This window comes from Mixophyes fleayi, chromosome 4 (genome assembly GCF_038048845.1).
Source record: "Mixophyes fleayi isolate aMixFle1 chromosome 4, aMixFle1.hap1, whole genome shotgun sequence".
Taxonomy (NCBI): domain Eukaryota; kingdom Metazoa; phylum Chordata; class Amphibia; order Anura; family Limnodynastidae; genus Mixophyes; species Mixophyes fleayi.
Genome location: NC_134405.1, coordinates 91,727,354 through 91,740,911, shown reverse-complemented (window position 1 = coordinate 91,740,911; position 13,558 = coordinate 91,727,354). Strand labels below are relative to the sequence as shown.

The window sequence follows — 13,558 nt, the reverse complement described above, 5'->3', positions numbered from 1 at the left end:
GTCACATAGTCATTTAATGTTATAAAAAAAATATACAAATCCATCCAAGTAAAAATAGTTTCAATTCAGCAGAGGTTAAAACTAAAACTAAAGGAGGTTAAAGGAAAAACTAACAATTATACTTTAGAGGGAAAGAAATCCTTTTTTACTTCATATATGGCAATCAAGCTAACTCTTTATATCAATCACCCGGCTGTTTCATATGCTTGTTATACCTATTGATGCCATTCCTTGTAAGAAAGGTTTCCATTTTAAATGTATCCAGTGATGCATCTGCCAATACGAGCTCCCACGGCAGTGAATTTGATGGTCTAATTACCCTCACAGTGAAAAATCTATTTCTATGTTGCTAGTCAGTGATTTATACAATGTTAAAATGATGTGCCCTTCATGCATTCATCCTCCATTGTATGCATAACACAGTTGTATTTGCTCTTGCAACAGCTTTCTGACATTGAGTGCTGCTATTTATCTTATTGTCTGAGTTTTCCAAAGTTGTTTTTCCAGCTGTGTTCTTCTCAGCTGAATCCCACAACCAAAGTGCATTACCTTATAGTCTTTTACATGGAGCCACATGATAATCAAGTTTCACTGTGCATACGCAGTCCCCCGCACATGCTCAGGTGGTGGACTGCATTGCCGGACCACCTCACTCCAAATTGTGCTATGCGGTCCGGCAATGTAGTTTCTAAAAAGAATCCTTTACCATGTGTAAGAGTCTTCTTAAAACAGAAGATATAAAAAATATTATAAGTAATGAAGGATTCAAAATAAGCACTTTCCCTGTTCTAACAAAATAGTGTGTGTCAATAGATCACAATAAATATACATAAATGTATAAAGTCTCCAGTGAATTTGTGTTCTAAGAAATAAATATATATATATATATCTCTTCCACAGAGTCCTCCTCAAAGTGTGAAATAATTAGTGAATAATTAAATCAAGTTCTTCTTTTAACACTGTGCTACAGTTCAGATTGAATGTATAAGAGATACAAATTCTATATATATTTGTTGTAGCACAAATTTACTGGAGACTTTATACATTTATGTATTTGTATTGTGATCTTTTGACACACACTTTATTGTATTTTGCTTGAAGAGGGAAAGTGCATATAATGTATCCTTCGTTTTTTATATTATTTGGTATAAGTGTAGTGGCACTTTGGGGTGTTTTGAGCTGCATTCTTTTGAATGCTGATTTAAAGTATAATTCATTTTAATTTATTTATTAAAACAGAAGGTATTTATATTTTCATAGCTAGTTTCTAACAAACAGCATTATCCCACAGAACCAGAGTAAAGGATGCTAGGTAAATATATTTGTTTTATTCATGTTAAGTTTAAAAGAACTTTTTTTTTCTATTTTTCCCCTCTTCAAATCTGTAGTAGGTTTTGTGGCTTATAATGCATAATGTCATATGATCATAAACTGAGTGCTTTGTGCTTCTAGGGTTCCTATTAAATATCTGATCTGACAAGAGAGAAGATAATGCAGTACTTTCCACTAGTGCATATGCTCTGAAGCTGACTCTTATAATAGTAATTTTAGATGACACTTTGAAAGTTCATCCGGCATTGCTCTAGGTGTCTAAATTCAGTATAAGAGGGTCAGCTTAACTTATAATATGCAACTGTTTTGGAGCATACATCAGAAAGGAATTAACAGCAAAATCACTCAATAGGCATCTAAATGAAATGTCATGAAGACTTTTGAATCAAGCATTACATTTTTCAGATTCTACTTTTCTATAGCAAATTAAAATGTGCGACTATATGACTAAAGATGAACTTGACTTTCACATCTTTATTAGACCATTAAACCTAAAATATAATTTGTATTATATAAGTTACAACATTCATGGATGTATGTAAGATTCTATAACTTGACAGAACTGGAGAAACCATAGGTTTTACACTGCCCACCCCCTTCTCCTCCACCCTGACCTCCTCCACCCTGACCTCCTCCACCCTCACCTATTCAATCCTCACCTATTCAATCCTCACCTCCTCCTCCACCCTCACCTCTAGCCTCCTGCTTCCATATGTTTTTACCTGCAAATAAATTCAAAATTTTAGATAAAGTCATCAGGGTTATAATGTGAGTTAGATTTGGACAACTTTAACAAACTTTGAATTAACCCCGAATCTTATTACATCAAAAACTCTAAGGCAAAGTGTAACCCTAAAAAATGTATTTAAAAAAACAAAACAAAACATTATTGGCTGGGGCTTGTAGTGCATCGCTTTGGCCAAAGAGATAGACTAAGTCAGTGACAGTTAACCAGAAATAGAAAACAACTGTGCAGCATGCTTGTCGGCAACGCTTTACCTTGCATCTACAAGTCAAGAGTCACGCAGCTCTCTCACATGGGGACCCAAGTGGTGCAGATTGCACATGCCTCCTATTCAGATCTCAGATGTGCTTCTGTTGTCACAAGTATTATCGCAGAACATGTACCACTACAATGCTTATTAACTAGGCTTCCCTAGGCTTTGCATGGGAAAACTGTCACCAACGATACCTGGCGTTTATCTCTTTGATGTGTAAGAGTTAACCCTATTGCCAGAAAAGATACCCGTTTTCTCCGGCAATAAAGCTCTTCGTCCATTGATAAATATACCCATTGCCCTGTTTTCCTACGAAATAAATTTTGTCTTTTTCACAGTCCTATCCTATCCTGTCTAGGGCATAACCCTTGACAGTTTTACATGGCTTAAGCATGCTGAACATTGATTTTGATTCTTCTGGATCATGTAACAGAAACAATCAATCACATATAACTTGACCAGTTAGTGCTGTGCAATTTTCTCTTCCCAGAGGCAAAGAGTGAAAGGAACAAATAGAAAAAGCTTAGAATAGGCTGTGGAGACCCATCACGAAACAGGAAGGTTGAAGACAAGCGGAGATATAACTCCTGACAAGCGGAAATGTCTGATGTCAAAGGCATATTCTGAAAAGCCAATTCAATGCCAACACAAGACATCTTCTCTTTAGCAGAACTGTGTCGGAGACAAACTGTATATTTTTAAAACAAGCATGACTTGTTGGAAACTGTAATGTGAGACATAGATATGGAGCACCGACTCAGCAATCAGAAATCAATGAAAACGTATAGAATACAGTAAAACAAGAAAGAAAGAGCTGGTAAAAATGTGTCTGCATGAACACACCTCTCTATTAGCTTAAGGGAAGCCATGTTAAATGTCATAGTAATAGATTGTGTATATTTATGTAGGTCAGGGGTAAACAGACTGACAGGGGAAATTCCAACATAATTTTTCAATAAAAAATTAATATTCTATTTATATAAATAACAAATAATCGAAGGGTGGCCATATGTTAAAGCACAATTAATGTACAGTTATACAATTAAACTGCAATTAAAATAGGAAAATATAATAAAAACAATCTATTTGTATTATTGAAAGTTATGATCACTGTCACAAACGCCCAGCCTGTCCCAGATACAGCAACCTGAACAGCTGGCCGTGACTGGTGTCACCTTAGTCATTTAGCAATGAATACACCTTTTCGGCTACCACAAAGGATTTATTATGGTGTCCTTACGTTTACCAGAACCACTTACTAATGTTTCACACTTAAATCATATACACATGTAGCATGAGCCTCCCTGAGCTTTGTAAGTTCACAAAGAATCACAGAGAACACACTAAATTAAATTTATTTCATCTGAAAATGATTCCAATGCTTAGTTACAAAAAATAATAACAAGGCATACAATATATTGAGCAAATAAGTTTCAGAAAATAAAATAGGAAATATAATCAAATTCAATACTTACTAGTTAAGACCTGGGGCTAGATTTACTAAGCTGCGGGTTTGAAAAAGTGGGGATGTTGCCTATAGCAACCAATCAGATTCTAGCTATCATTTTGTAGAAGGTACTAAATAAATAAAAGCTAGAATCTGATTGGTTGCTATAGGCAACATCCCCACTTTTTCAAACCCGCAGCTTAGTAAATCTAGCCCCTGGTGTGTGAGGGAACACAGTTGAGAAAAATAAGACATTTCAGTCTTGAGAGATCCCCTCACGAAAATGCACAATGTAATGTCTAAAGCAGAAGATTTTAAACCCTTCTTACAGGCACTTCACCCCCACATTAGGAATTACATTTTGAATTAAGTCAGATTGATTCCCAAAATGACACCGAGCTTTCCAAAGTAAATTATCTATCACTAAGATATATGTTTGGGTACCTCAGAGAATCTCTCACCTCTCTTCTGTTTGAGTGGCTAGATGGTTAACAACTTTTGGGCTTCAAACTCCTTCAAGACACTTATCTAACCCTGGTCTGGCTATTTTCAACAGATAATTGACACCTGCAGTTCAGACCGTCATCTAGCAAAGCACACATTGAGATTACATTACAAGGTTACATACAATATACATTGTCATACATGAATTCAACAGGTAATAACAATCAGTCATTAGATATCCTACATAATTGTCACAATCACTCTTTGATATCATGGTTTCCTGACAGAGGCCTGCCCTGAGGGTATCTCTCAGTATTGTACACGCTTTGAGCAAGGCAAATCCTGCGAGAATTCCAGTGCTTTATTCTTTTATTTTTGTAAAATATATACTGTTAAAAAATATGCTATAATAAAAATGTCTACTATACATTAGATTTTTTATCTACTAACAGTGCATATTGTATCCTCAACACAAGTCAATGGCCTGGAATTCTGGGCAAACTTTCTTGCTAATATGAATATAAAACATTTCCTATGAAAACAAAACTTTTCTGACAGCCATGGAACAATAAGCCAGTGGCACACATTATCATTTAAAACTCATTACATCCAATAAAGATGTAGCTTACCTATTAGCAGACTTTCTTTGTCTTTGGCTACAGGCATATCCTTAGGCAGTAACTATAAAAAAAAGATACCTGTAGAACAAAGTTAAACCTATGACAAATGTATCTCCACGGGTATGTTGATCAAATTCCAAGTGTTCTTCTGGCTGTTAAATTAAACTAAAAATTATAAATGTTAAATTGAATAAAATACATAAAAAAAAAATTAAGGGATAAGAGAATGCTTGACAAATTTTTATAAACTTTATGGAGTACTGTACTGGGAATAGGTTTACACACTTTAGGGGATACTTGGAATAAACATATACAAAATATAATGTAATTTGCAAACATTGCTATCGGGAAATTCACCTAACATCTCAGATTGTGTTGCCGCAAACCAAGCTAGATGTCCAATAATAGTCCAATTAAGTCATCATTGGACATGTGAGTAAATGCAGATGGAACATGATCACTACCAGTCTGGGGACATCAGATTCAAAGCACGCTGTAAAACATATTGGTTTAGCCCCTGAGTGCCGAAATGGTCTGCCCAGTACATTTCAAGTTGAATGCTTACTATTCATGCTAGGGAGACACCTCTGCAAACCTTCCACTCCCTTTATCTCATTTCAAAACTAGGCTCAGCGCCACCAAACATGATTCTGCGCCTCCACCTTTTTTGTGAGTTTAAAATAAACTCTATTATGTGCCATCATTTCCAACTTCATGACCAGTTCCAATAAAGCCAAAAGAGATATGGCTACTCAGTCTGACCACCAAAGGGCTGAAATCTTCCAATGTGGCCACCTATTTCAATGTGGCTAAATTAGACACTGACTCTTGACTGACACTCAAACCAAGCCCTATGATTGGCCCATGTGTGAACACCACAACTAGTACTGAATTTTATCAGGTTGTACACCATGTTGAAGACCATAGGTTGATAAAGATCAAAGTTAAAAGCAATGATTTTGTACCTCATTTCAACTTCATGAACATCAAAAACTCTTTTGCGTGATTAATTTTCATAAATACATACTGTGACGAGTGGATAGTTACAGCCATGTAACAAATGTAGATGCCTATTGAAATCTTCCCCTCACACTTCATCATTATTTACTTATTTTATACATCTGTTTTAAATTACTCTTTTTAAAACAAATCGTATTATCCTACAAACAAAGACATTTTTCTATTTTTCTACCTCCCACATAATTAGGTGCACGTTTAAATTTGCCCACTTTTTTTTGGAAGTGCCATAATATTATCAGTGAAAGGAACAGTAAACAAAATGGAATCATTTGGCGGTGATATATAGGCAATAGCCAAATAGCAAGGTCCTTGTAGAATGAAATCAAGCAGCTATGAATCCATATAATATTTACAGTAGTACAGAAAAGGACACAAAAGCAGCACTATGCAAAAATTAAAAACTCCCCAATCCATTTATTTTGGAATTTGCTTACTCCTTCATTACTCAATGTCATCTGTGTAGACTCAAAATGATTAGTTCAATGTACAATATACATACACTACATTACCAGTCAAAAGTGTGTACACACCAGAATGTAAGTATGAAATGAAAGTATGTTTCTTGTGACCTTTAAAGACATTTTGATCTAAAGGCTTATGTTCAAATGTTTGAAATAAATTTGTTTCTAAGACAAACATAAATAGTGAAGTTCATGCTTATGTATGAATTTATTTTGAAAATTACACACATATACATATATACACATACACACACACACATCTATAATATAAAAGCCTAGCGGCGTGTGTTAGTCTGTGTGTGAAAAAAAAAAAACAAGCTGCAGCGCCACCTATTGGGTGGAGTTATACACTGACCTACTAAATTCTTAGCATTATCTAATATATAAAAGTAAAAGCCTAGCGGCGTGTGTTAGTGTGTGTGTGTGTGTGTGTGTGTGTGTGTGTGTGTGTGTGTGTGTGGAAAAAACTATTTTCTCAGAAAGGGCTCATCCAATTGACCTGAAATTTGGTATACTGACATTATTTGACAAAAAAATTAGAATAGTTAAGTCAGTTAACTTCCATCATCCCCTTCCCCCCGTGGGAGGGGTAGTAAAGGCTAAATTTACGAGTTGAGGGCTCAAACTAATTTTCGTGAGGTAATTTTACCTCATGAACACACATTAAAAAGGGCGCTTGCGTCGGGAAGTAACGCTCTTCCCCTGAGGAGGCCTGGGCTAGGCCCAAATGCATGACAAGAACCTTTTTAAGACCTTAAGTAGCTTGATTTGACTAGAATGCATGAGTATTATGCATGGGTTAACTTGTACATACATACATACATACATACATATATATATATATATATATATATATATATACACACACACATACATATATACACACACATACATGCACACATACATACACACATATATATATAACGTTGACAGAACATTCTGGGTCGCTCCACTGAGTGTTCTGCTCCTATGCTGTCCAGACAGGAAGTGAAGAAAAATTAACACGATTCCTCTCTGAGCACTGCATTCTGGGGAATTCTATCTGGCATCTCCTTGGAGTTCTCCAACAGTGCTCTGAGGAGACTGCTGCATTAAAATGTATGAGGCTAATAACTTTCTGTGGGGCGGTAATAATATACTATTGGGCCACATGCAGTCTGTAGGCACAGTAACAATTCAAATACAATCATCAGGTGAAAAAATTGTATTTCATGCATTTAATGATATCTGATTGCATCAAAAACTATCAATCATTTTAGCCTAGGAACTGCACTCAATACATTAACATAAGTAATGTCCCATTGTTCCAACGCTTATATGTAGAAGTTTGATTCATAAAAATCTCAATGATCTGATAGCGGTAATGGTATAAAGCCATTAAATAACATAATTTCACAGGGGGTTAATTAGGGACAGTTTAAACTAGGTGGAAATAACCCCATTCTATAATACAATACCACTGCTTTTCCTCAATTAAAGTACACCAATCTATTTATGTATATAAATGGTTTACATTTGAATGTCACATTGAGATACATGAATGGCAGCACCTCCTGGACATCCATAAACATTATGTCAAATTGCATGGATATAGAAGCTTTGTGGTCATCAGCAAACCATAAATGCACCCTCTCCACTCCTTCACTTATGTGCAATCTAAGGGGCATTTAATGCCCAACCCATATTTAGTTGAGAATCAGCTCCTCCCATCTCATACCATCTACACGTACAGATCCATGTGTTTCTAAAAGAAAAAAAAGCGTTTCAATTTTCCAAAAAAATAAGCACTTGGCATAACAAAATGGCAGACATGCCTTTCTGCACATTCGTAGATAACTCTAAGACTGGGTACATGTGAAGGAGCTCCTATATCGTCGCTGATGATGCAGTCACCAGGGGCGCACGCAGGTATTGTCAAGGGGGGGTTCCCCCCCTGACCAAAAAAACCCCCAAAACACTAGAGGGAGCTGCTGCGCAAGCGCCCACGCAGTGATGCTTCTTTGACAGCGCCACAGCTGCTGTATAGGACAGTGCCGCTATGAAGGCCACTTAGTTAGCGCAGGGGGGGGGTTTCTGGAGACTCAGATACCCCCACTGCGTGCGCCACTGGTCACAGTGGGTGGATCTTTAGCCACGCATAATAGACGCTAGCATTCCACTGCTGTTTACATGCGCCGAACATAGGCACAGATTAAAATATGAACTGGCTGAAAGCAAGAGCATTTCAACCAAAGAAATTGTCTCTCATATATGGCTCCACAGTAAGTTAGGTTCAAACAAGGGAAAAACATGTGCTCACAGGAGAGGAAGTCATAGCTAAGAAACACAGAGCAGTGAGTCATCATTGCTGTTGTGCAGTTGCGTGGGTGTGGTATAGGTTACATGCCCCACCTGAAGGCATTTTGGGTAAAGCTTTATAAGCTTTAACTCAGTCTGTAAAAGCCCTCTTTCGATCACACCACATACAGACTTGGAAGTTGGGGACTTCTCTTACACATGGAGCCCACAGGACATAACACTCCACAGTAAGCTTATCTTATCTGTTGGTAACTTTTATCTTCTTATATCTGTCTGTATAACTTTCCTTGCTTGCATGTATTTCTATTAACTCTATTTACCTTATATGTATTCTGCCTGCAACTTATAATACTTTGCTTGCACATATATGTAAAGTTTATATCTATTTTCTATTAACTCTCTGAATCTTTAAGTAACCTTTTCAAACATACTTTACAAAGGCTAGCTTTACTATTTACTCTACAATGAACTCTAACTTCCATCGCCCTCATCTCTTTCTCACCCTCTATGCTAGGCTGACCACATGTTACCCACACAGGCACTATGCAATCTTTCTGTATCACTCTTTTTTTTATCTGATATCTTTGTCTCTCTCTCATTTAATCTTTCTTTATCTACCACCGAAACACATTTGTACACATTTTATACATACACCAACATCTGCTTGCTTAAAACACATTCTTTTTCTCTATTGTTACATCTATACACACATTACACGAAAGAGCAGTACTGACCATACACCCCTATACATTTCTGTCTTACAGCATATACACTAGTACATATAAATATATATACACACACACACACACACAACGGAATAGGATATTATATAGTTCTGAAGTTTTAGCATCGTCTGTTTAATCTATAATGTATTATCTGTATTTTATGTATGCATTTATGTACTGTATGTTTGATTATCTTTGTAAAGTAAAAGACTTGTATCTGTATGCCTGCTTTGTATGTTTAGATAAATGGAATGTATAGGATGTATGGATGTTTATATAGATAATGCAGTATAGTGAGGTAAATGATAGAATGGTATATATTTAGCGATCAACACATAATGGTGGGCTATTTGACAGTGGAGATCAATAGATGTGTGCAATATTTAGGCAATATATATAGCCTTGTCAAACACAGGGATCACATAAGTCGATCTTAGGGATTTCTAGTTTGGTATGCGCTAGCATAACAACTGGGATACCTTGTTTATGGTTGGCACGGTATTAGGGGAAAGCTCAAAAGGTTGAGTGAAATAATGCCTCTAAAGTACATCTGTGATGTCACGGGTGCATATTATTTGACGTGACTAAAATAGCGAAAAAGACGCAAATTGCATTATATCCCAAAAATTAATGAGATTTGTTATTAATAAGATCAAAGGCATTGTATCATTCTTATGGTGGATCCCAGGATCCTATTAAAGTACACATATACAAAATGTATCCCATGCAATATATTTAACGATTTTACCACCAATTAAAAAGAAAAAGTCCCAATCAGAATGCAGATTCATGTGTACTCACTAAAACATTTTACATGATTTACCTTTAGATTTGTGCTCTTTATCTGTCATAACCATCGTCTGAAAGATTGTGACTCTGCACACTCCATAGAGATCTATGGACACTGATTGTGAGTGCATACACATGCAGAATAGGAACAACATTGCTCCATCGTTCAACAACATTTTTAGTCTGGTTTAAATATCAAATCAAACGATATGATGAGCTTTGGAGCGATAATCGTTCATTGGGCCGAACGGACGTTTATCATTTGATTGGCCTGATGGTTGGCTGAAAACAGTGTAGTGTGTACCCAGCCTTATAGAGACTTCTGGAACAATGTATTTACATTTTGAGTGTTACTAGTTTAATCAGATTCTCTTTACATATTATCAGGACTTCGCATTTTGCATGGTTATAATGACCCCATGTTTATTTTTGTAAATGTGAACAAAAGCATAGAAATACAAAACGCAAAAAGCAAATCATTGGTCTAGTATCCACATCTCTGGCAATACATTGGAAAATATAAGATGTGCATAAATAATTACAATGTTAGAAGTAAAATCTCTTGGTGATACAGAAATGCACATGAGTGCCTTAAGTTCGATATTCAGCAAAACGTTTCATATGTATGAAAGTCTTCAAACACCACTACTTTAATTTCATGCTATACTGAAGTTCTGATTATTTGTAGAAACACTGCAGATATTCTTAGAATAGTCTTGTTTTGCTTGTTTCACATATTCAATTTTTCTAAACACATACTTCTATAATTACGACTCTATGGGAAAGTGTTTTAGGAAATACATACAGAAAATTCAAAATGTACAGGTAAAGGGATTATGATACTTTTTGTTTTACATGTAGCATAAAATTCAGCAAATTAAACTACTCACATCTGCTATTATAAAAAAGGATTTGTTTTAATTGTTTGTTTTCAATGAAGTTTTGTAGATGAAGTAACATGATAGAATCTGTTTTCATAGCTTGTAGATGTTCCCTTTGTAGTTGCTGTTTATTGATATCTTGAAAACTTTAGCATTGGGGAGAATGCCATAATTTAGTCACCAGCATAGAATAATACTTAACTGGTGTCCAGCTTTCCAACCTATCAGGCGAGACCATAGATAACTGTTCTCAACACTTTTTTAAACAGATCATGTGTTACTGATTAACAAAATGCTACCGTGTAGGAATGAAGAGAGGTTGCTAGACTTTAGCAGACGTTAGGGGGATCCCCAGGATATGTACAATAGGTAGAATGCCACAAAATAGATACGTTTTAGCTTATCTTTTGATCGTATGTAACCCAATACACATAGAAATCAATCTTCTGTTTTGTGTGGAGTTAACCTTTAACCCCTTTGCTTCTGAAGCTTTTCTCACCCCTATGCGGAGCCTATTTTGGCACTTTTTGGGCTGGTCACATTCCAACATCAATATCAGTAATTTGTTTTTGCATATCTACACAAATTATTGTAAGTCAACTAAAAGCAAATGGGTAGGTTTTTTTCTAAATACCACCAATAAATTCTTTGTGATTCTTCTTTTGCATGAATTCACCTTTCCAAAACAGGAAAAAGAAAGATTCCCCATCTCTGAACTTGTTTACACTTTCAGTAGTGTTGGATGTTACAATAACTACTGAAGGAGTACATACTTTAAAAGAGGGAAATATAATTTATGATGTAAGGGGCCGTTATAATTTCTTGGAGCCAGGACGATTATTACAAATCCTTTCACAAATCCTGTGCTCCTTAATGTTTTCTGTAGTGTAGGGGGTTATTGTCTGGTGTTCAATAAAACAGGAAAGAAAAATACCCAGTTACATAACATTAAAAAGGGGAACAAAAGGAGGGAGCACCAGCAATCTGGAGAGGGGTGGGGGGAGGAGGTCATGAAACAAGTCAAGGTAATAGAGATAGTGAGTGGTGAACATTATTGCTAAAAGTATAACTGAGTTTATGTAGTAAGATTAGAGCTGGTTTGCCCCTGAGTTTACTGAAGCCAGGATGGGGGTCATCTCCCAATCCCTAAACTTCTTAATGATTTATGCAGCGCAGGGGTTATGGTCAGGTGATCACACTGATCACTAGAGATAATTTGTCAAGGGTCAAACAATTTGAAAGAGGGGATTTCTGAGCGTATAGTTGGCAAGATCAGGGAGATATCACACTTTTACTGCCTTATGCCGACCCCCTGCACTATAGATCTTTTTCTATAGTGCAGTGGTCTAGCTCCACCCCCTCAGTGACATCATCGCACACAGGTTTGATGACGTCATCAGTCTGGTGCCTCCTCCATATTGTTACACATTATTTTATGTGGGATGATGCAATAAGTCCTAAACTTGCACAAAGTAATTTTGTCCAAATTGCTGCTGATGTTTAGTGAATTTGGTTAAACTTTTGTCTAGTCTTGTTTTTCTTATTCTTTTTCTATATATAGAAAAACATCTTTCCTTATGAAATTTGTTTATTGCGGGTTGGGCAGGAGATCTAGTACATCTCAGAACCAGTAAATAATAATCATTTCCTCCAATTCAACATCCACACTACAAAGAAATCTTTAGCGTAGCATTAGGGATCCATACAATAACATTATTTTTGACAAGGTTTGTGCTTTCAGACTACTGTTAAAAACTATGCACACTGTATTAGAAAAACACAAAATAGCTTAATAAAAATTAACCATAGAGTTTATTTCATCAAGAAAAAGTCTTACCTGGTTCTATGCTTGTCAGTACATTCTTTTTCCGCCTCTAGTAGTGTCTCCACCTCAGGTAGCAGAGCAGCGTTGTAAAGGGATTTAGACTGAAGAATTAAGAGTCCTAGGCAGAATTTTGCTCCCATTTCCTCTAGTTCCTTTGTTCCAACTTGCAAACCCTGTGAAAGGTGTAAAGGATATGGAAATTAAGAGACCACAATCTATCTTCAAGATAAACTACTGGCATTAGAACGTGTGTGCATTCATTTAACTGAATTCCATGAAACCATTAATAACTTCTGCACTTGCATTTAAATGCTTTTGCAACAATTTGCAGATGATGAGCCAGCACTATTTATCGAAAGGTAAACAGCCAAACTCTTTGATGCCTGAAACTTATTTTACTTTGTTCAAAAATGACTGCCTCAAATAGTAGACAGACACCTACTGTTACTTACAAAAACATAAATGGCCAGAGCAACTCTTACAATATTGAGCCAAGCAATTACCAAAATAGAGGGTAAAATAACATGATTAATACTGGAAATACACTGACACCACAGAAGAGCAGTTTTATTTTATTGCGTGTTGTGAAACAGACTTTTAAGATTTCAACATCATATTATTTTCCAATTTAAAATGAAGGCAATCTCATTCCGGTGACCACTGTTCCATTGAACTATATAGCACTACACATATAACATATATTAGATATAGTCCGCAT

General features: G+C 36.0%; 1 protein-coding gene across 1 annotated transcript in view; it reads right to left on the bottom strand.

Annotated features, from left to right (window-relative positions):
* AGBL1 (AGBL carboxypeptidase 1) overlaps window positions 1-13,558 on the bottom strand; it is a 504,403-nt gene that overhangs the window by 157,611 nt on the left and 333,234 nt on the right. Inside the window, exon 22 of the mRNA XM_075207747.1 lies at window positions 12,853-13,013. Coding sequence (XP_075063848.1) covers window positions 12,853-13,013 — 161 coding nt within the window. The remainder of the gene's footprint in view (window positions 1-12,852; window positions 13,014-13,558) is intronic.